The sequence below is a fragment of the Anticarsia gemmatalis genome, chromosome 17 (assembly GCF_050436995.1).
Source record: "Anticarsia gemmatalis isolate Benzon Research Colony breed Stoneville strain chromosome 17, ilAntGemm2 primary, whole genome shotgun sequence".
Lineage (NCBI taxonomy): Eukaryota > Metazoa > Arthropoda > Insecta > Lepidoptera > Erebidae > Anticarsia > Anticarsia gemmatalis.
Genome location: NC_134761.1, coordinates 9,080,899 through 9,104,969, shown reverse-complemented (window position 1 = coordinate 9,104,969; position 24,071 = coordinate 9,080,899). Strand labels below are relative to the sequence as shown.

Below are 24,071 nucleotides of genomic sequence, written 5' to 3'. Positions count from 1 at the left end.
ATCGATGAAAGGACGGGAAATACGTTATGAAAAGTTGGTCTAATTTATGTTATGCTAATTTGTTTTATCTAGATGTGAGGAAACCCGCCGTTAGTTACACACAAATCACCAGGACGCTGCAATAAACTAAGATAACAGTGTAATAGTTGTATATTATCTTATCATGAGTATTGAATTCATTAGCGGGAATTATAATAAAACATCATCATGCTATTTCGCATTTATTGTGACAAATATCAGTCAGCGGGTACAATGCAATGCAAACTTACTCTATATACATCCGTCAAGATACAAAAATGATTAACAATAATCTCTCAGAATGTGGGGCGTATTCATATCTCAATTGAAATCTTACGTCATTCTTAGACACTGTATAATATATAGCCGACTAAGCAAACGTTCCCAGAATATTGTCTCATTGGGCCTTCAATTCGACGACCGGCTGGACTTATCGAAATGTACTAACCCTTGCTTTCTGAGTTACATTTCGTAGGTACATCAAATAATTTCAATTTTGAAGTTCCTTAACATTTTAAACCGACTACAGTGTATAACTGATATACCTACATCCAATTTAAATATGAATACGCCCTTTATACGGGACTTTCGCATGACAACTTAAACAAGTATAAATAACCACGTTACAATGGTAAATAACAACAGTACAGTGAGGTGAATTAACGTGATGATTACCTACTACGTCGTGCAAGAATCCCGCCTCTAGCTACATACCATATACATCTGTACAAAGGAACAAAGCATCTTAAACGAATCGATTAAATAAATTGCATTTTTATTATAAAAATCTACAACTGCTAAATATTTTTATCCTATGTTAGAAGCAATAATGAATAATTATGAAGTTACAAATATTGCGTGCCTTTTAAACAGAGATGGCACTTCAGTGCTTGGTACTTTAAACAATACAAGGTAACTTTAATTGCAGCAAAAAACTCGCGCAAACTCTCAACACGATTGGTTTTGAATCGAGGTACTATAGTAAGAAACATTTGCTATCGAGTTCCTTTTTTACAACTTCATAATTAGTCTTTTACCTGACTTTTACCATAATAATATAAAAGCATTAAAACTACTTTAAACATAAACGATATATGAAATAAAAAATATTATGTAACACTATAATAATTCGTTAAAACATTCATCTATTTAAATTGTAATGAGTAAATTGAAATGAATAGATCTTATTTACACAGTCTTAATAGTGCAAAAATTATGTCTTAAGCCATATTTTTATTGGCAGTAGGTACCTGTTTTAGGGGGTGTAAGGGGCGGTCTAATTCGGCCCCATGCCCATCTATTTCTTTGAGTGACTGCTACAAGAATAACATTACTAATCGCTGAATTGCGTGCAACACGTTATTTGTCTTTACTTTTTTACAACCTGTTATAGGCGTGACCTGTAGCCTAATAATGTCTTGCTTTAGGTAACGGTGAAAAATAGTTGGATACGCTACATCTCTGCATACCTATAGTTGCAGTCTACTTGCATGTTCGGTTAGTAATCGATAAAACGACATTGCATGCAAATTCAGTCAAGTTCATGATAAACGGAAATGTAGGACATTTCCCTGATGACGTAACAATGTGTTGATCGATTGATGACATCATTTGTCTAGTGCTTCTATCATTAGGTATATCAACGCGACGCCGCTCTAGGCAACGGGATACATACAAAGTTACAATCTAACACCAAATTTTAAAGCAATATATTATGTATTTAACGTATGAGTAAGAAATATTCCAATATTTAATAGGGCACTACAAATTGGATAGGATTGTTAGCAACTGTCTCTTTTCTGGAAATCACTAACCCCCCTTCGTTTATCTATTCAATCGCATTTAAATTCATATAAAAAAACAGTTTGAATAGACAAAATACCGCTAAACGTGCCTTAGAAACCGGGCACGTAGATTCAGAACGTAGTGCCCACGTTTTTAACACTTAATTACACTATAAACGATTAAATATTGAATATAATTAACATCACACTCATCCCTTGCCTGAACATGGCACATATTTTTATACAACCAGTGGTTTATGATCACAACACAGCTTTTGTATGAATGACCAAATGATTATGTTTACTTTATTGTCTAGCACTTAAATACGAAGTGACAACCCTGCTTGCTTGATATTTGTGTTGATACATGCCATGTTCGGAGATACCTGAGTTACATTAGAGAAATTGAATCTCATCAATACATGGAACGATGTCCTTTCTGATCTTTGTCAACCTAAAGCTGGCGACTCAAATATTTATTTCTTGTAACTCAGGTGTACCTTAGAAATGACAAGTATTAACACATTCTTAGGGTACTCTTTTATGATGCACTTTGGTTTGCCGCTAGTCTGCAGCACTTAACTAATATGCTATTAGTTTAGTACCCTAAATATCTTCCATAACCATGTTTAAAGCCCTGTTCACAATCTGATATCAGCAATCGAAACCTCAATCGCAGAATTACCATTTCAGCACATAACACTACAATACAAAAATGTATTTCGTCTGTGTTTTTGCAACTGAACCAAACGATATTATCTATTTATCCTTACTTTATCATAGGTCATTTCGCTGAAGTCCCGATTACTAATTATATATGTGAACAATGTCTAAGTCTCGTCCCAGTATAAAAAGCGCGGTCATTGGCGGCATTTTATGTTTTTTTTTAATTTGAATTAAATGTCGTGAGTAATAGATGTAAGTGCCGCGTGCCACGCCAACGTTTGACCATTATGAATGAAACTAAAGATTTTTACAACTGTAGTTATGCAAAACATTCGTAACATGAATATTTAATTTTAATGCTTCACTAATTAAAAGTCGTAAGTATTAAAACAAACATTTCAGTTTGTTTACAGAAAAAGATAAGATTTAAGGTACAATAAGGTAAATTACATATTGTGATCTATCAAAAGTCCACTTCTATACTTGTCCCACCTTTATAACTAGGTTTAAAATTAAAGACCAGTTCCATACGAAAAAATAATCTAGATCATCTATTATGATGTCTTTTTCTATATTTACTTACATGAAAAAGACAGCATATAAATTAATTATTTTCAGATACAGAATCTGGTCACTTTACTACATGGAAAATCATGATCTATAAATTACGATATAAGGTTTTACGTTATAAAGGACTTTAATTATTTAAGCGATAACACACTTGATACATTGGGATGACTACAATCAACATCTAACAAATTCTAGGCTAGATAATGTAGTAAATGCACAATGTAATGATAAAAGGCTAGGATAAATACATTGTCTATAGTGAAACAGATAGCTTCATAACTTGATTAAACTACATGTAAATATGACCTATTTTTGACATCAGAAAGATGGATATAACATTCCATTTCAAAGCTGTATAGTATACTAATTCATTATGAATTTACACATGTTTAAAATAATAATGATATTACTATATGAAAGACTTTACAGTTGTCTTCATTTAACTGCAAATGAACTGTGAAAGCAAATAAAGAACATCACTGACACTGAAATGTCAAATGCTTTAGTCAGTTGCACAGGTTACACAAATTGTATCGTAATTGATGTTAGGTTATTGTTTGAAGGCAGCCTCAAAAAATAACCACTGAGCCCAGTTCAAGACGATGCAATATGCATGTATGTGAATCATCACAATTTAAATCACAGATATTTCTGACAAGCGCATAAGCCATGGACTCATTGACTTAATGCCACTGTGCCAGAAAATCAGCCACTATTAGCACGCCAACTGAGCCTTTTGCCGACACTTGTGCATCAGAGCACGCAGCGTGAATTGACGTCGAGCCAGAGTACGCACTTGCTTCAGGAACGTATCCAAGTCAATGACCTCCTTACGCAGAGCCTCTCCCATGTAATAGATAGCATCTTCTAAAGTAGCTTCCTCTGCGAAAGCATTTAAAAGCTGAGAATACAATGGTGCAGTTGTCACAACAGCTTCATCTACATCCACACCTTCCTGTTCCTGCAGTCTTTCTATAGCTGTTTGCAATTCTCTTTCTTTCTCCTGTAATACAGCTACATTCTTGTCTAATTCAGTCCTCTCTCTTTGCAATCTTGTGAGGATGTCCTCAAGTCTTGTCTTTCCTTCACGCAGTTCCTGCTGTGTGCGCCGCAGAGTCTCCAGCTCAGCTTGAGATTGCTGAGATTGTTCCTTCAGCCTTCTTCGAAGCTTGTCCTCAACAGCAGATAGTAGAGATGCTTTAATGTGCTCCTCGGTGATAGTACCTCCAGCTACATCAGGGCCTGGCCCTGGTCCATAGCCTGCAGCAGGTGGATAAGGAGTAGTTGTAGCTGCAGCAGGTGGGTACGGCATGCCATTAGAGCTGACAGAACCAGGATATGGTGTGCCAAATGAGGGGTAGGGCAGGTTTGAAGTAGTTGGATATGGCACAGGAGATGGGTAACCTGGTTGTGGGGCACCCTGAGGAAAGGGATAGCCACCAGCAGCAGGGGGCATGAAGGAACTCACTGGATACGGAGGTCTAGCCTCAGTACGAGGCTTAGAATAGACGGGAGGTAACTCTCCAAATGCAGTAACCATGCACTGAATGAGCTTCTGTAATGTGGAGCCATTTTGCGTCCACTCGTGCAAGTACGGCAGGTAAACTTTGCCGTTACTGTCTACATATTTAGATACTTTGATAGACATATCTGACGTGGGTTTGACGAAACAGAGCGGCGCATTTTGAGGATGAGTATCCATCAACCAGATACACACGGGGATGTTATAATACGCGCCTTTGTAGTTCACAGGAATAGTGCCCTCGAGGTTCAGGAGGTCTTTCCGAGTGCCATTGTTGAAAACAAAGGCTTCCAGACGATAGGTCAAACTTCTATACACTTGTATTAGATTAATCACCTCACGGGCGGTGAAGTCGCGATGTTTGTACTTAGATAGATACTGCTTCAACACTACATCATCGTTAGCCATGTTTTAATCGTTTATATTAAATGGTAGCAAATGATGTATGACGAATAATCAAACAATTCGCACTTTATCAAAGCCCCAATTACAAAATCACAAATTCACTGTCTCAGAGTCAGAGAGACAGCTATTATTGACATTTTGGCCACAGATAAAACCAAAATGTCTAATTATTTGTGTTTCTCATAGTTTCTTAAAATCGACTAGGTAATACATATACATGTATTACCTACATAGTCACTGACAGGGCGACAAGTGCCCAAAAAATTTAAGAAATTATCTCGGACAAAGAACACCAGCAAAATCCTTAGCAATGGAGTAATAATAAATTAAACTGCGAAACATCTCAGTTAGACATTAGATGCCTGTAAGTACTAGCAATAGAGACAATATTTTTTTTAGAGAAGATAACAAAAACTATTTTCCCCCCGTTTTTCGGTATCTATCTATACCTATCTGCCGCTATCTAGTACCTGTGTATGACCAGCATAATGATTAAGTAGGTATTATTACTACACTGGTTGTATAACTTAAATCAAAAGACATGGTTTCAATTCGCAGCTACTTTCAGATTAAAATAAAAGTTTAAACGTCAGTTTCTAACCTGTCAAGTTCTTTTTCCGGTGAACTGTCTTGCGTTGCAAAACGTTCGGGCAGCGGTTCGCCTTTTAATCCAAGTTAATCATCTTGGAATAAGTTTAAATACGTTAATTTGTTAATTAACAAACAAGCACAATGCCGCCTAAGTTCGATCCTAATGAAATTAAAATCGGTAAGGGTCAATAACAGTGTAAAAGTTGCCGGATTTGTCAGTGATAGTGTTCTACAATATTGTTGTGTATTTTTACAGTAAACTTGCGATGCGTTGGTGGAGAAGTTGGTGCCACATCATCTTTGGCTCCTAAAATCGGTCCTCTTGGTCTGGTGAGTATAAATTTTGGTTAAAGAAGTTAACAAACTTCTAACCTCAAAATGTGGCATGGCAGTCCCAGAACCTATAGTTTGGTTGGGTTCCACATAATACTGTGGATTTAGAGACAATTAGACTGAATAATAAAGCTTTATGGTATCACATGTGACATTAAATAACGTATTTAAAAGTTTGAAATGGTTATAATGTTGGGCTCTCCACTTTGGAGACAGTAAAGTCTAGTTGTCTCGTTAGTTATCATCCTGGGGGGTGCCTCCCTACCAGGCGCGTCCTTCCGGGTGGCGGATGGAAGGAACCCGCGACTCAGGATCAGTTTCCCTGTCGCGGCTACTCCGAATGCCCAATAAGGAGTCGCGGACCAGGCAATGTGACTGCCATGCTTTCTATAGGTATTGTGATTTACAGCTGGTGTGAGTAAGTAGCCTATTATTGTGACTATATCGACATGTTGCTCAACCACATGATTTTGAAACACAGATTTTATAAACAAAACTTAAAATCTCATCTCATATTATCGATTGAAAGTACTTAATTGTTTTGATAGCAAGTCCTGTTTCATATAGTTGAGATAATAATGTTCAGAAGTTACCATAGTTGAACATGTGCTCATTTTACTTGTTAAACATTGGTACTCTGAACTTTTTACTATGATTAGTTTTTGATGTTTACCCGTAAATATCTACTTTAGTTTCTTCTACAATAATTTTTTGCTGTATACTCATAATCAACAATTTATAATTCACTTTAAAGTTAAAAACAAAACTGTAACTGCCCTAAGCACTTTCAAAATGTCTTATTAACAAAATTTCTGCATACAGTCCCCCAAGAAGGTTGGTGACGACATTGCCAAGGCTACCAGTGACTGGAAGGGTCTGAAGATCACCGTACAGCTGATTGTACAGAACAGACAGGCCCAGATCTCTGTGGTACCTTCGGCTGCTGCCCTCATCATCAGAGCACTCAAGGAGCCCCCACGTGATCGTAAGAAGCAGAAGAACAGTGAGTATCAAATACCATTATTCTAAGAAGTTTATTGTTTTTGTCTAAACAAGATTATTCACAAAAGTAATTTTGATAAAATATTTTTGCTTTCAAATATAATTTCAACTAATTTAGATTGTTCAAAAGTTATGAGAGACCTAGTAAATTAAAAAAAAAATTAATTCAGAAATCTTAACCACGATCCTAAATGAAAACACGCAATGTTAACGCGCAACATTAACCCTTCCAAATTCATATAAGATTACTTTTTTCCTAGTCATACTGGTGTAAACTGAACAACACGCACGTCGCCAAATACCTACATATTAATACAAATTATTATTATTACCTGCTTATTAATATAACCTTAAATCTTCTAACTTCCAGTTAAACACAACGGCAACATCTCACTCGAGGATGTGATCAGCATCGCCAAGACAATGAGACCGCGTTCCATGGCGCGCTACCTCTCCGGCACAGTGAAGGAGATCCTCGGTACCGCACAGTCGGTCGGCTGCACAGTCGAGGGCAGGCCCCCACACGACCTCATCAATGACATCAACACCGGTGCTCTCACCATTGATGAATAAATTGAGGCCTTAATTTAGAAAAGTTGTTTTACTTTCTATTACCCTTTAATATTAATTATTTCCTTATTACGGCTAATTGGATAGGTAACGTCGCATATATGTGATGAATCTTTGACATCATCTAAAAAGAAAATTAATGTGGGCTAGAAGATCTGAGCGCGGTATCAAGTGTGCACGCACGTACATCGATGTAGTACGTTTCTTCCAATACACAGTTCTTATAACACACGCAATAAATATGGACGGACGACTTGCTGTCACAGCAAACGCTGCTGTTGCAAATAATTTTATGCTCGAGAGGGGAACACGTTATACTCCCTGTAATGATGCAGTTCGCTCTGAGTATGCCAAAATACTGACCGGCGCAGAAGCGTCGAGCACAAGTCTTGAAGTTCCAGTAAGTGCTGAAAGCACACCACGGATTTTTGTAAGTCGGTTCGTGAAACATAGACCTATCAGTCTTTAAATTATTTAGTACAAACAAACTGCCCCGTCCCGCTAATTTCATAGGTAGCCAACGCGACGTTGGACATGCTGCGTGTTCGTTCGTGTACGTTACGCTAGCAAGAAAGTGTCACCTAGAGTGATATAAGTAGAACGTATAATTAGTGCGCAATCTGCTGTAAATGTGCGCCGCATAAAAAAATTGTGCGTGTTGTAGTTTTGAAAAAAAAACGTAAAAACGATTCCTGCTGGAGTAACGTTGTTCTAGCAAGAAAATTCTAGACGAATTATCGGAGAGATAAAATACATACATGGGCAGAGAGCTTATATTTGTGCAAGTATGTGCGCCATAAATATAATTTGTGCGTCTTCAGGTTTTCGAGATATTGCGTTTCTCGCTGCAGTAACGTTTTGCAAATTCGTGTATCTCCAAGACCATTTTATGTGCGCCTGTAGAATGAACATACACGAATAGCTCTTAATTTGTGCATATTTGTGACATAATTAGATGCCAGATAATATTTATAATTTTCAAGTAATCGCGCTTTATTGAAAACTTAAAAAAATATTGTAGCGCCTAAATGAGAAGACGTATAAGCTCGCTAAAAACTGTATTCGTTCCATCTTTTTGTTTATAATTACCATAAAAAGTTTCAAAACAGAACCTACAAGCGTTAATGAATAATATTACTAAAAGTCGAAACGACGGCATCATAACTTTGACGCCAACAAACAAGAAACTGGCTCAACCTAAGATGTGTAGATGTAAACCAAAAATTAGTGCATTTATCAAATAATATATAGTAAAAATATCCAGCTTCAACTGTTTCGTGTTAAGTAAATATTAATATCAAACCAAAACAGTTATTCAGCGCAGGTTATCCGACCAAATTCGAATGACTACAAAAAAGCGACGGATTCATACGTATCGATGACCTCCTTTATTAAACGTATTACACCTAAACTGTGTTCGTACAGTCACGCTCAAATGTTCGTTGGGAATTATTATTACAATGACCTAATAAAAATATAATATATGTAATATACCTAGGTATTAAATGTACTTTCTGATCATATGAAATCAAAAAGCTTGTTGGTTTAAAAAAATATTATTTTTATTATCATAATCATGATTCTTAAAGTAATTATGGCAACAAATCACAGATCAAATTTTCTACCTATAAATATTAGAACAAACATTGTTCAATTAAACTATTTGTACCTTGTATAGTCATTTGGTATTATTTAAAATCACAGATCAGTTTTTCATTTACTTAAGTACACAAACAATAAAATCACTTAAAGTAGTTCAGTACCATCATGGCGTGAAATTTAAATATTAAGTAGTTGTTGTTTTGGCCGAGATATAATTATGTTTTGGTTAGGTATGATTATATAGTACGCGAACGTAATAAAAACCTATAGAGCGTTATATTTTGTTATCAATTTATGTTTTTTAAAGAATAGCCGGATTTGAAAACTTCAACTCAAGTTTCACATATCGGGCTGCTTAGGTTTGGGTTTTCAAATTAGGCAATTAATAAAAGGATAAAAAAGAATAATAATTTTAACCGGTCTATACTACGTTCGCGTATCATACTATCATACCCAAAACTAAATTATATCTCGGCCAACAAATGATGTACATAATCGTGCGCAAAGTTACCGGAACAGCTAGAATAGAATGATAGAAGAATAGGTATGTTTAATTTAATCAAAAGTTATTTATTTTTAACTATTTTCTACTGCACTGTACTCGGGCACAATACGTTTCAACCAGTTAGCGAGTAAAGTTAAGAAGGTCATCGACACGTATGAATCCGTCGCTTTTTTGTAGTCATTCGAATTTGGTCGGATAACCTGCGCTGAATAACTGTTTTGGTTTGATATTAATATTTACTTAACACGAAACAGTTGAAGCTGGATATTTTTACTATATATTATTTGATAAATGCACTAATTTTTGGTTTACATCTACACATCTTAGGTTGAGCCAGTTTCTTGTTTGTTGGCGTCAAAGTTATGATGCCGTCGTTTCGACTTTTAGTAATATTATTCATTAACGCTTGTAGGTTCTGTTTTGAAACTTTTTATGGTAATTATAAACAAAAAGATGGAACGAATACAGTTTTTAGCGAGCTTATACGTCTTCTCATTTAGGCGCTACAATATTTTTTTAAGTTTTCAATAAAGCGCGATTACTTGAAAATTATAAATATTATCTGGCATCTAATTATGTCACAAATATGCACAAATTAAGAGCTATTCGTGTATGTTCATTCTACAGGCGCACATAAAATGGTCTTGGAGATACACGAATTTGCAAAACGTTACTGCAGCGAGAAACGCAATATCTCGAAAACCTGAAGACGCACAAATTATATTTATGGCGCACATACTTGCACAAATATAAGCTCTCTGCCCATGTATGTATTTTATCTCTCCGATAATTCGTCTAGAATTTTCTTGCTAGAACAACGTTACTCCAGCAGGAATCGTTTTTACGTTTTTTTTTCAAAACTACAACATGCACAATTTTTTTATGCGGCGCACATTTACAGCAGATTGCGCACTAATTATACGTTCTACTTATATCACTCTAGGTGACACTTTCTTGCTGGCGTAACGTACACTGTTCGTTCTGATGTAATTTGGGCCCTAAATAATGAACAGACTCGATGCTTTATATCACGAACAATTTAACTCGATGTTTCAAATGTTCACCTTCTGAATGTACCTAAAGCCCAACGCACACGACGCTTGTTTTGCTGCTAGATAGCTTGCTAGAATTTGCCGCTGAGTTCGAAGTTGGCTGTGGCGCTGGGTGCGCTGATGGCTCCCTTGGTAGGTTGGCTTCACACGGTGCTTGTCGCTAGGCGTGCATCGAAGTGACGCACCGATTAAAGAGACGAGTGTTTCTAACCTCTACAGTACAGTACAGTAGTTTCTCAAATTGTAAACCTTGGTTGAGCACTCTTTTGCCGTCACGGTTGGCTTTAACCCCAAAACTGCGTTCCTCACTCTATCAAGAGCCTCAGTTCGAAGACGCTTGTTGTGGTAATTCGGAGTATTTGTTGCATACAAACACGGTTCTTCTTTGTATGCGTCAATTAAAGCATTAATTTGCTCCGGAGACCACCTTTGCGACATATTTTTTCAACAACAGAGCACGAAAAAAAGAGAACACGCAAGCAAGCCGTCACGAAAAATAGCACACGTTCTATCATCGACAGCCAGCACGCAACCACGCTGCAGAGCCAGCAGTGACGTCACTTTCTCGCAGCGCTGCCACCAGAGTAGCCAGCAGAGGGCCCCGCAAGCAATCCAGCAGCAAAACAAGCGTCGTGTGCAGCGGGCTTAAGACCTCTAGCAGGTACTTTGGCGCAGTATTACAATGTAAAATGTTTAAGTTTAATACATATAGGTACGGTGTCAAGGTAATTTTGTTCCTAGTTCGAATATTGGGAGATAGTAAATTGTAAATATACAATTGCTATTAGAAAAGGAATTGTATACATTAAATAATTCAACGCGAGAATCGAACATAAGACCTTTTTTGCCAGTGTTGCCATCTACTGCAAAATTACGTTACGTACCTACTAATGTTATATATGTTACTGTAAAAGCCTGAACTGTGGTAAATCCTAAGATTTACCAACTCTCAATTGTAAAAGTCCGAACAATTATTTTATTTCGAACTTCTACCACTATTAGCACACTTAGGTTTTACCGGAAAATCTTAGGATTTACCACAGTTCGGGCTTTTACAGTAACATATATATTTTAATTGATACACGTCTACAAAACTTTAAATATGTAAAAATCGCTAATTTAGTTCGCACGGTCTAGTTCCAAAATGCTCGATTATGAAGTAACATATCTCCGAAATTAAGGGTCACTGCTCCTAATTTAAGTTATACGGTAGGTACCTACCTACCCAACGTATGACATCAGTCTAGACCGGCCGTTATCGTTTGGAAAATTCTGTGCTTATTACCTTATATGTTAATATAAACATCGAACAAGATGGAAAAAATTGCTAGGGAAGAAGATGAATAAAATATTTTTTACTTTAAATTCAAACACTAACAATATTTTAAAATCAGCTATAATTGGTTTTATGATGTCATGGAAGAAGCAGTTTATAGTTTTTATAACGATGACTCATAATAAAATAGCCAGATTCCGCTAAAACTTTAAATAAAGTTTTTAACTATAATAAATAGAAATAAATTTAAACATTTAAATTCTATAACTTCTACGAATTTCATGATTTAATGTGCAGCATTTTACTATCAATATTTGCTTATTAACTATTTTTTTGAGTGTATTATGGTAAAATTGTAATCTGATATTAACAGTTATTGTATATGCAATTGCAAGCACCAACCTGCCTATTTATTTATTTTCTTGCGATAGTTTTAAAATAGGATGTTTTTGTGATTTTCTGTCTGTATTGGCCTCAAATAAATTATTTCAATTTTATTAACTAATAACTCCGAGGTCAGAGATTGTAAGCTTGGCAACATCGTTCCCTCCAAGCAGAAATGTCAAAATGGCGTCAACGCAGGACGCTTGGTATATTTCTTTACTTGGTTTAGCAGAACATTTCCGTACATCGAATCCTCCTGACATAAAAAGTTGTATCCAGTGCCTACAAGCCGTATTTAATTTCAAACCACCACAAAGAGTCGAAGCCAGGACACATTTACAACTTGGAAATATTCTTTTGACACACACCAAAAACATCGACTTGGCGAGAACGCATTTAGAGCAGAGTGTAAGTTTTTTTTGTTGTTATTCGCCGAGTTTCGGGTACAAGACGAGTTTAGGAATAACGGTAGATGCTATGGTTTGATGTCATACAGTTGATGTGGGTATATTTGTGGGTGAATGAGATACTACTTTCTCAAAGTATGTAAACAAAGTTCAAGTGGGTCATATGGTGATAGAGCAGTGTTGTGGTTGCAGTGGTGCCTGTCTCAGACGATCAATGGCTTCGATGATGTTAAGTTCGAGGCGGCGAGCGTCCTCGCAGAACTGTTCGAGCAGCAGGGCCAGCCGACACATTCAAAGCCTATACTACGAAAAGCTATTGAGTTATCACAACACAGTGTTTATTGGCACTGCAGGCTTATATTCCAGTTGGCTGTGAGTATATTCAGATTTATTTGATAGTTATAATCTTAAATGTGTCAAAAATGTCACAAGATTAGCACCAAAACAAACAAATACTTGTAAACATTCTTATACATTGCTAATTAGTTACTTGGAAATCCAACAAAACATTCATGTAAAATCTAAATAAGACATGTTTGACATAAATATATTGTGATATTTGTATTGAGAGAATGTCCATATCCTGCAGTGAAAGTAAATTTACCATACAGTTTTTCCTTCAAAGATACTATTATAATTGTTGATAAACATAATGATAAACAATTAATTAATTTCAAAAGTTTATTATTGATAAAGATTCTTTGACAGGTCCCTGGTAAAGTTGAATTTACATAAAGATGATTTTTAATCAGTCCAATATGACTGTCATTAATATTTCCAACTAAAGTTAATAGAATAGTGAGTTTTGAAGTTCCCATCATCCAAATGTGATTTGAATATTCAAATGAACACTGCCAGAGAGTAAAACTTACTTTTTTAATTAATGTCTCTTGAATTCACCATAAGCTGGTCTTTATGATGTGAAAATGTTTAAATTAACATACTAATTTTAAAAGAAAAAGTTTCACAACTTTATCTTTTAGTTTTTACACTTCATGTGGCAGGTTCTTATCATGTAATTAATAATTATTCAGTAATTTACTGACATCCAAGTGTTTTTGAATGTGTAAAAAAGTACTTTTAAGTACAAACTTATATTGAGTTTCAATTGAAGCTACTAGGTACTACTTGGTTAAATTCAAAGGTTCTCAGAGTTTTCTTTATGTACATTAATATACATTTAAGAGTAAATGCATGTTTGTTACTTTACAAACATTTCCAAAAAGTTTTTCCATGCGTTTAATTTTTACTGACTGAATTCCTACTACTCTCTTTGTGAGGAAACTTTTGTCCAACAACGGGAAAGTATGTTAAACATAAACATCCAATTAGGTAAAAATATTTTTGTTATTATTTTAACTAAATGGATGGCTAAATTTTTCCTTTCAAAAGTAACCTATTTCATCAAAATAAAATAATATATATTTTGCTTATTTACAATATGACCTGTTACTATAGTATATAATAGATTTTGTAAAAGTAGACACAATATTCTAAAGCTCTTACAACTGATAGGAACTTTATTTATTTACAAACTAAGGTCAACTTCTTTGAGATAAATGCTAGTTTTTATTGATGACTAAGACTAATAGAGTTAAGGAAAACATTAATTGGAAATACCAATGTCATGTCTGTCTACTTACAGTGTCGACATCTGTAACAATCTAAGAGATAAAAGGAGACTTTAGTCTAAGACTTAGATTCCCAATAAGGGTGATACTGAGCCCCTAATGAGAGTAAATTTTAGGGGGTGGCAGCGGGTCTACCAACAATGATAAATAACAAAAAATATAATATTGGTATATCTGGTATTGGTACTGGATTATTTTTTATATTCATTGTATATACAGCCTTGCTCATAAGTATTAGGCACCCTATAATTTTGAGTCTTATGAATAATTAGGTTGAAAAATGAAACGAATTTGGTAATAAATATTCATTTATTAATAAATAATTATAAAATATACTAATATTTTGTGTGTCTGCCCTTCGCTTTGATCACTGCAGCAATCCTGCTAGGCAGGCTACGTACAAGCTTCTTGCATTCATCTGCAGTGATGGCATCCCACTCTTCCATTAAAGCGTTTTTTAACGCCGATTTTGATGTTATGATGTGCTCACGTATCTTGCGCTTTAATATACCCCAAAGTTGCTCAATGGGGTTGAGATCTGGAGACTGTGCCGGCCAATCTAGCAAGTCAATGTTGTTCTCTCGGAACTAACGCGTTGTTACTGCCGATGTGTGACAGGGAGCATTATCCTGCTGGAATGTGACACCATCTAAGTTTGTGTCGCCAAAAATGCGGGTCATAGAAGGCATCAACGCGCTTTCCAGTACATTTATGTACTTTTGGCTGTTCATGCGACCTTCACAAACGAACATTTCGCCCACTCCATCGGCAGACATGCAGCCCCAGATCATAATGCTCCCGCCTCCGTGTTTGACGGTAGGTACCACACAACTTGGGTGGTATTCTTCACCGACACGCCGTCGCACAAAAACTACACCAGGCGTTCCAAAAATCTGAAAAATTACCGAAATAAGCTTGATTTAAAATTAGACATATTTTTTCTAAAATTAAACTGTTGAAAGCGAAATGCGTGTTGATATTTAACATTAATGGTATAAAACTTACCTCAAAGTTAGATTCATCGGACCACACAACATTGGACTAATCGTCTTCAGTTAAATGTTGGTGTCTCAGAGCCCATTCTAAGCGGCTCTTTATGTTGCTGGCGGAGAGCAATGGCTTCTTCCTCGCTTTGCAGCCTTTTAAACCAGCTTTCGCAAGTCTTCTTCTTACTGTTGGAGCACTGATTGATCTTCCAATAGTCTCTGAAAGATCTGCAGCGAGCTCAGAAGAAGTTTTTTTGCGATTTCTGAGGGAATTACGAATAAGTAATCGGTCTTGTCGCGCTGTTGTCTTATAATTTCTACCTGTTCTCGGTTTGTCCGCGTGAGAACCAGTCTCGGCAAACCTTTTGATAGCAGTTTGCACTGCACAGCGAGAACACTTCACCATTCTGGCAATCTCTATCTGAGACTTGCCTTGTTCATGTAGAGTTTGAATTTTTATCCGATTTTCCAGACTCACTTGAGTTAATTTAGGCATTTCGTAAAATAGACTGTATCTAATTTACAAATAAGTCGCAAATAATAGCCTCTTGTCACTACGAGTAATGAAAGAAGACTGATTTAAAAAAATAAAATTATTTGAAAAAATGACATAATTGACAAAATGTCGACCAGATGTTTTATGACACCTTAGAATTCGCAATCCTTTGTTTAAAATTTCCTATTGATAACGCCGCCTAGCATATTGATAAAAGGATTCGTCAATTTTTAAATACTGAATGAGTTGCACGTGTTTTATGGGGGTGCCTAATACTTATGAGCAAGGCTGTATGTGGTAGTCAATAAAGGATTGTTAAGCTATAGTCTAATTAAAAGATTTGTTATAGGAATTTTATCTCATGTCTGGAAACTTATAACAGTTGATTAAGTGTTCTCAATAAAAGAAGTATTGTTCTTATTATTTTGGTGTGAGGCAAAAATGTATACAATGTTAAAACAAAGAGTGTAACTTTATGCATAGAAGAAACAAAGTTTCAAATTATGTTGTAGGTCAGTTGATTCTTTGATAACATGCATGTAACTTAGAGGCCTTTATTAAAATTAAAATAGTGTGCAACATTGTAGGTTTTTTTAAATAATAGTTTTAATACATGGAGGTTATTCAAAATAGTCTGTAGTTCTAAGAAACATACATAGTTGAAATTGGTCTTAATTTGCAAGCCTAGTCACAGTGTTACAGTGTAAAGGTTTCTAAAGTTCCTTTGTTATTAAGTAAAATTATCACACATTGATTTCCTCTGCACTGCTGAGCTAAGGATTCCTTCAAACTTTACTATGATATGTAATTTTATGTTTATGAATTACTCATCAAATTGAAACAACGATTTTCGCGGTTTTATAATGCTATCTGGAAAACTATATATCCTTTACGATACGAACTTTATATGTATAATAATGTTTGTAAAATGTTTAAAACCAGTGTTATCTTTCAGCAAATCCACGCTACGGAGCGAGAGTATGAGGTGGCAAGCAGTCTGCTCGGAGTGGGGGTGGACTATGCACAGATCTCCAACGCGGGCTATACCAGAGTACTGTTCTTACTCAGTAGGGTAATGGTGAGTATGTACACAAACGCAATACCTAGCGAAAATATTTTGCGAAATATTTGTACTTGCTTCAGGAGTAATACAATGCTCAATTAGAAAGTGCTCACGCACAAGGATCGTCATCATTCACAGTTAATAGCAATTACCACAAACTTGTCCCATTCCATACAAATTCATTTAAATAATCCTGTTAATACTCAACCCCACAGGCCCTACAAAGGCCGTATGTGTAATCCTGTATTCAGCTAAGAAGATTTACAATTTCCTTATTTTTTCTATTATAAAATTTTCACAAGGAATATCTTATTTATTTATTTATTTATTAGCAGGCATGCAGTTGTATACAACTGGTTAATGCCTGTATCCTGGTAATTCACTATGATGTAATCATTCATTAAATAAATATATTGTTTTATTATTAGTTTTTAAAACACATTAAGGAGGCAGAATAGTTTGATTTACTAAAATATCTGTATTGTTTCAGCTTCTACTAATAGACAAGAAGATACAAGAGGTGTTGCCTCTGCTGAACCAGGCTGGACACCTGGTGGACTCGTGGACCGGCAGTCCACACCAGAAGGAGTACCTCAAAGTGTTCTTTTTAGTGCTACAGGTAAAAACTTACTATTTTGATTTACTAGTTTCTCTATTGACTTGCCTGGTTTTTTTCCGGTCCTGTAGCTAAAGGGTAAATACAAAATCCTATTACAAACATAACTTTTAAACTCTCGCGTTGCATGTTTAATGTAGGCGCAGGTTGTATTCGTCGTGGTCGCACCTGCGCCGAAACGTTAGGCATTTTAAGGTAAAATGCGTGTTCGCGTTAATTCCCGTATTCTATTATACATTATCCTATTACAAAATCTCTTTTTTACGATTACGTACCCAAAAAGTAAAAACTGGACCCTATTATGAAGTCTATTTTAGCCTGTATATCACCAGGCTCACTACCTCATCAACTGTAATAGCTGTTGTAGTTGAAAATTTCCCTGATGATGTATTGATGTTTCTGCTACAACACCAAATACTAAAAATAGAATAAAATTATTATTTAAATAGGATTCCTACACACCATGCCATCCACCATTCCTAATACAACATACATGATTAATTTGCTGTTTTGTTGTTATTATAAGGAACTCTTCATATGCACAAATCAATGGTCTTCTTTAGTCAGTAGTTTTTTTCTTTCAATACAAAATTATTATTGCTATGTTTTTATTACTGCTGTAATTCAACGCAGAATGATAATATGCAAATTAATAGTCCTTAAGTATCTATAGTAAAATAATTTATTCATGTTTTTATTATTGATGGTTTTAATTGACTGACTCGCCGATTGCAATTTAAATTATTGTTCCATTTGTTTGATAGCTATTCATTTTTTTGTTTTAATTTTATTGCGGACTTAATTTACCCCAGAAAGTTTTTGTAAAACCAATTCAAATATTTGCTGTGGTCCATATTTGTTAGTTCTATTTTTTTTTGTGTTGGGCATTCGTCAAATTATGTCGTGTGTGTGTCTTCTTCTTATAGTTATTGTGGGTGCAAATAATAATAAATACGTAAACACAAATTATAAAAACGTACCCCAATTATGATTTTGATAAAATGTAGTAATAGTATCTAAAAGTATGGTGAAATATTTGACAGTGATGGTTTTTTGTTTTACAGGTATGTCACTACTTAATGGCGGGTCAAGTGAAGAGTGTAAAGCCGTGCCTCAAGCAGCTCCAGCAGAGCATACAGACTATCATGGCGCCGACGTGGCCCGATGACGACGGTAATTATATTTAATTATAATCACTTTTACTTCGGGAACTATTTAACTTAAATTGGTTGTATTTATACCTTAACTCTGAGGAATTTTTAACACTAGCCTAATGTGATTTAGTGACGATATTTCTTTGTCAGAAAACTTATTCAAAATATTATGTAACTATTTATGTGAACTTGTGTGAAACCTGATTCTTTTGATTTTTGACCAATGATAAATTGGCATTTAAATCGTGTAATTTGTTGTACAGCGGTATGCGGCAGTGCGCTGGGCGAGTCGTTCGTGTGGTTGTCGCGGCAGCAGCTGTACGTGCTGGTGTACCTCGTGACCGTCATGCACTCGGCGCAGGCCGGCTACATGGAGAAGGCGCACAAGTACACCGAGAAAGCGCTCGCGCAGATCGACAAGCTCACCGGTATGGACCACACTAACTTTTATAGTATTCTGTTTTTAGCATAGTTTATTAAATGAAAATAATAATATAGTTGAATATGTCGACTAGTTTAAATTGGGTTAAAAAATATTTTAGTCGCTTGTCATGAACTTCTGTCATTTGATATAACCAATAATAACCATATTAAATTTTTACGTGTTATGAAGATTTTTGTATATGAATGTTGTGTGTATTTTGTCTCACAGCGAGCGGTTGTGCGGAGACGCGTGGCGCGGGGTCAGGCAGCGCGGCGGGCGGGCCCCGCGGCGGCGCGGCGCTGGCGTGGCGCCTGCGCATGGCGCTGGTGGAGCACGCCGCGCTGTGCCGCCTCGTGGCCGGCGGCAAGGCGCACGCGCTGCACGAGATAGCAAGAGCTGCACACTTACTGTCCACTGCACCCACGCGTATGTAGCACCCCTAGTACCTACACGTCAGTCTATGAGCATTGTAACATGACGCCGTGGCCGCCTGGCGACAGCGGCGATCCCGAAACGACCTGTAAATAATTTCGCATTTAATCAAAATTATATACAGTCCAACTATTCCCAAATTGATCCCTATTTCAATCGTGAAGAAATGATTTTGTAATATCTTATTTGCTATTAAATCGAGACAGTTTCAAACGCAGTAAAATATTAACAAAATGTTTGTATGTGTAGCGGCGACGGCGGCGGCCCACACACCACAGCTGCACTGTCTGCTGGGACTGTACGCGATGTCCATGAACTGCATGGAAGCTGCCGAAGCGCAATTTCACACTGCCATACATGTAAGTATCCTAATTGACAAAATCGTTCGTCCTGCTGAACTGTGTATCACTCACTAAAGTCTTACACTGCCGGATGGTTTCCATGAAACTGACCGCTGTAACCGAAAATTGGCTAACAGAACTAGTTTCATTGTCACTAACATTTAATCTAAACATGTTTGTGACAAGACTTTACTCTTTACATGCTATGAAAGTTAGAGATAAGTTTGCTAAATCATTCTGTTATCATTTTCAGATGTCACAAGAGAGGGATTTATGGATGTTCGCGAAATTGAATTTGGCAATTGTATATTTACGAGGGCGGAGAGACAACGATCTTACGCAGCTAATGGAACAGGTGAGTAAAAGATATTTTCATCGAAAATAAATTCACGTCACTTCCTTTTCGTCCTTCATATATTTATTCATCGTCCTTCATATATTTCATCATCATCATCTCAGCCGGGAATCGTCCACTGCTGGACAAAGGCCTCCCCCATCGAGCGCCAATAGGACCGGTCCTGGGCCGCCCTCATCCATCGGACTTCATATATTTATTCATATTTATTTATTTTTGTCAAGTAGTTTGTCTCCATATAAAGGCTTATAACTCATAGTTTTTGAGCGACACTTGTTTTTTTGAGCCCATTACTGTCCCACTGCAGGGCAAGGGTCTCCTCCCACACAAGTGATAGTATAATATAATATTGATGTTGTGGTGCAGGTGAGGCCCGAGTCGTTACCGGCGTATGCGCACGGGCTGCGGGCGGCGTCGTACTACGTGCTGGGACTGCAGGCATTCTTCCAGGCGCGGTATAATGAAGCCAAGTGAGTGTGTTCTTTATACTATTTCATGATGGTGCTAAAAGAATTCCTTTTATTCCTGATAGTCGTCTCATGGAGTTTACTAACCAAACCTGACTACCCGTCGACATATTTCTGTCCGTCAAACTATAAAAAAGGCAAAAAACATTACTAATCTTAACCACAAAAATGAGTCCCATACATTTCAGTATAAACACTAAACTATGTTTTTCACAACATTCACAGGAGGTACCTCCGCGAGACATTAAAAATGGCAAACGCGGAGGACCTAAACAGGCTGACGTCGTGTTCGCTGGTGCTGCTGGGCCACATCTTCCTGTCCATCAACAACTCGCGCGAGAGCATGAACATGGTCACGCCCGCCATGCAGCTCGCCAGCAAGATACCAGACGTGCACGTGCAGTTATGGGCGTCTGCTATATTGAAAGGTACATTATTTTGCATTTCGGTAGGTAATTCGGGCATAGGATTTTTCTCCATTATGTGACTAACCAATACCTTATCATGGGATTGGACAGTCGATGAAACCTCACCTTTTGTAATTAGTCGAGAATATGAGTATAGTATATCCCTGTTTGACAGACCTGTACCGGCTGGCGGGCGACACGGAGCGCGAGAACGAGGCGTACCAGATGCACTGCAACTTCTCGCAGGCGCTGCTCAAGGACCACTTCCAGGCCACGCAGCTGCCGCAGCACGCGCTCGTGCACTGGACCAGCGGCGCGCCGCCCGCGCTGCCCGCGCCGCCGCCCGCGCCCGCCCACCCCACCTAGTGGCCGCCCGACCGCCCGGACCGCCCGGCCCGCCCCGAGCGCGGCTCACCATTCAAGTACAAGACGATTATTTAAATACTGTTATTGGCCTAACGGGAGAAGACGTTACCGCACAGTGATATTCCACGCCAGTGACTTAACGTTCGATAGTGATAGTGGCGCGTTGTGACGAGTGGCTCGCGATCTGATTGTGACGTGATGCGAATGTTGTGTGTGATTCGCGTGATTGTACTGCGGCGCGGGACCGAGGGGATGCAACCGACGCCCGTTCCCGTTAAGAATATAATGGACCGGTGAAATGACGAATACGTGACTCGTTTATATGTCATACGATCGATTATATTCTCGACACGAATGGGCCAATACTTAGTACGATAAAAGTTAAGTGAAGCTTTGGTCAATTAACATCATCGTCATCTCTCATCGGGTTCTTCACGATCATGCTGTGGTTAGGGTTTTAAAGCAATTCGCGTTGCTCAATTGTATCCCCTCTTTCCCATCTATATGCGGATTGAAGCCAATGTCGCCTTTATTTCTCAGCACGACACAGAAATATGGGTTCGGTTTCTTATTCGATAATAATTTTTTTGTCATCCGTTTGAGTGATTATGAAAAAGTTGTGACAATAAATTCATATCAGACGTTATGTACGTGTGTGAGAGCACACGCGTGCAGGTGTCGCGACTCTCGCCTCATGTACTGCGACACTTTATGTTTAATCGGTCTTCATTTGTCTGATCTCATTCATCTCATCATCACACGTAAGACGGAGGGGGTTACCGTGATCAGTATCAAATTTATTGACATTAATATGTTACGATTTTAGATTATATCGGGTTACAAAATGGTTCCGTTAGTTATTGTTGGATGTCTGGGTGACGTTCGTATTTTATCAGTAGTTGTGGTCAATACAATCGGGTATATGGCAAGGTTGAGGCATTGGATACAATAATAAAACTTTTGTTTCGATATAATAGGGTTTCAATTTCATATCTAGCGATTGTACCACACGAAATTGAGCCTGTACAGTTATTATTTAGGTTATATTATTGCTTGCTTATCTCATTCGTCAGCCATGCCGTCCACCAGATTGTGATGGTTATAAATGTTATTGATTCTAATTTTAACAGATATTATATTCGGTTTTCCCCCAGCCACGGTGAAGGGGCCATACCTTGTACGTTCTGTATTAATTATGCGTCTCAAGATAATATTATATTTATTCGTTACGCGCGCATATTGTATTGTGTGTAGATCTCTCATGTACTTCGGCCTATAAGTGTTGTTACACGAGATATTTTTGGGTGTGTATAAACTAGTCTTTCGTCCCGCATATACGTGCTTGCTCGTTTCTTCTAGATTATACAAACCTAAAACACGTAAGTGAAAAGTGTACCAACACTCTTCAAATGTATCAATTCTTCTCAGTCCAAATAATTGTGTTTACAAAAATCTTCATATTCAATTTCACCAATAGTGAAGTTTGAAGGGCCATCTTTGTATATTTAGTTATAGGAGTCGCTATGCCACCTACATAATAATTACTACAAAGATTCTGTAACATTTAAATTTTATTTGTGTTGGTGAAATTGAGCATCCATCAAGTTAAATTTTAATTTGAAAATTATATTTACTTTCCGAATCATTTGTAAAACATAAAGCTACTTTTTCTTTCATAATTTGTGATTTCCAAGGCGCATAATTAACATAGTACTTGTGTATATCGCATGTCTGTATGACTCGACTACAAGATTCAATCACTCGAACCTCTTACGTCTACCACATTACCTCTGACGCTTTTAAAATTACTTTACACTACATTCAAAATATAATAACCACACTTCAATAACAATAGTGGTAAAAGTGTCTGTTTGGTTATTGTGATTGTATGTGTATTGTGCGTGTAGTACGTCGGAATTGTCCCATAGCAATGTGTTTACAGTTTATTTAGCACTGCAATAGTGTAATCAAAAGCAAACGAGTGCCTGCTCAATGCATTGGACGTACTACGTGATTGTCTCCTGTGGTCGAGTAGTAAGTTGTAATCTTGTAAAGTTAGACAACACGCCAAAGGAGAGAGAGCATAATAAATTGTCTTATTTTGCACAATATTCACTAAAATTGTGGACAAACTTTAAACTAAAGTGTTTATGCAGATAATACGGACTGATATATAAATTAATTGTACATAATGTGTCAAAATATGAACTTGAGAAAGAACAAAAACGTCTCATATTTATTATTATTAATTTTTATTTTATTAATTATTTTCTTAGTAACTTGTTAGGAGTGAGCGGATGTTGTTGATATGCTGGTTAATTAATTTTATAGTAGCATTTGAACGTCTGAATCGGTCTCAATAGATCGTTCCGCTATTATAGTCCTTGTCACAATAATTGTTGAGATCTTTCCATGTTCATATTATTTTTGTAATATAGTGTAGAGACGACTGCTTCCCTTACCCGGGAACGAATCTATTGACACCGAGCACGGGCGACCTTATTCACACCATCTTTCGAAATACAAACGCGAAAGATATCTGTACACATTTTTTATTTTTAGTAATTCCCTTTCGAACAGTTTGACGTGGCCTTAAACAAAGGGTACACTCGCTGTTGTTAATATGTAAATAAAAGTTGAATTATT

The 24,071-nt window shown here is 36.9% G+C and overlaps 3 protein-coding genes across 3 annotated transcripts; 2 read left to right on the top strand and 1 right to left on the bottom strand.

The window, feature by feature from the left end:
- Window positions 1-208: 208 nt before the first annotated feature.
- Window positions 209-5,112, bottom strand: TSG101 (tumor susceptibility gene 101). Its single transcript, XM_076124863.1, has one exon. It carries the CDS (start codon window positions 4,966-4,968, stop codon window positions 3,754-3,756), a length of 1,215 nt encoding a protein of 404 aa, XP_075980978.1. The 5' UTR covers window positions 4,969-5,112; the 3' UTR covers window positions 209-3,753.
- Window positions 5,113-5,567: 455 nt separating this feature from the next.
- Window positions 5,568-7,486, top strand: RpL12 (ribosomal protein L12). Its single transcript, XM_076125086.1, has 4 exons — window positions 5,568-5,734; window positions 5,813-5,886; window positions 6,712-6,892; window positions 7,262-7,486. Exons 1-4 carry the CDS (start codon window positions 5,698-5,700, stop codon window positions 7,462-7,464), a joined length of 495 nt encoding a protein of 164 aa, XP_075981201.1. The 5' UTR covers window positions 5,568-5,697; the 3' UTR covers window positions 7,465-7,486.
- Window positions 7,487-12,424: 4,938 nt separating this feature from the next.
- On the top strand, window positions 12,425-24,039 carry Mau2 (Mau2 sister chromatid cohesion factor). The gene is made up of 12 exons (XM_076125021.1): window positions 12,425-12,688; window positions 12,880-13,059; window positions 16,756-16,878; window positions 17,354-17,482; window positions 18,544-18,652; window positions 18,897-19,061; window positions 19,286-19,483; window positions 19,739-19,848; window positions 20,084-20,185; window positions 20,552-20,655; window positions 20,878-21,080; window positions 21,235-24,039. The coding sequence occupies exons 1-12, from the start codon at window positions 12,464-12,466 to the stop codon at window positions 21,423-21,425; spliced, it is 1,839 nt and encodes a 612-aa protein (XP_075981136.1). The 5' UTR covers window positions 12,425-12,463; the 3' UTR covers window positions 21,426-24,039.
- Window positions 24,040-24,071: the final 32 nt, after the last annotated feature.

Coding starts and splice junctions, on each gene's coding strand:
- TSG101 (XM_076124863.1), bottom strand. CDS start 4,968: ATGGCTAACGATGATGTAGTGTTGAAGCAGTATCTATCTAAGTACAAA.
- RpL12 (XM_076125086.1), top strand. CDS start 5,698: ATGCCGCCTAAGTTCGATCCTAATGAAATTAAAATCG. Junction 5,735..5,812: donor TCCTAATGAAATTAAAATCG/GTAAGGGTCAAT, acceptor GTATTTTTACAG/TAAACTTGCGATGCGTTGGT. Junction 6,893..7,261: donor TCGTAAGAAGCAGAAGAACA/GTGAGTATCAAA, acceptor TCTAACTTCCAG/TTAAACACAACGGCAACATC.
- Mau2 (XM_076125021.1), top strand. CDS start 12,464: ATGGCGTCAACGCAGGACGCTTGGTATATTTCTTTACTTGGTTTAGCA. Junction 13,060..16,755: donor GGCTTATATTCCAGTTGGCT/GTGAGTATATTC, acceptor GTTATCTTTCAG/CAAATCCACGCTACGGAGCG. Junction 17,483..18,543: donor TGTTCTTTTTAGTGCTACAG/GTAAAAACTTAC, acceptor TTTGTTTTACAG/GTATGTCACTACTTAATGGC.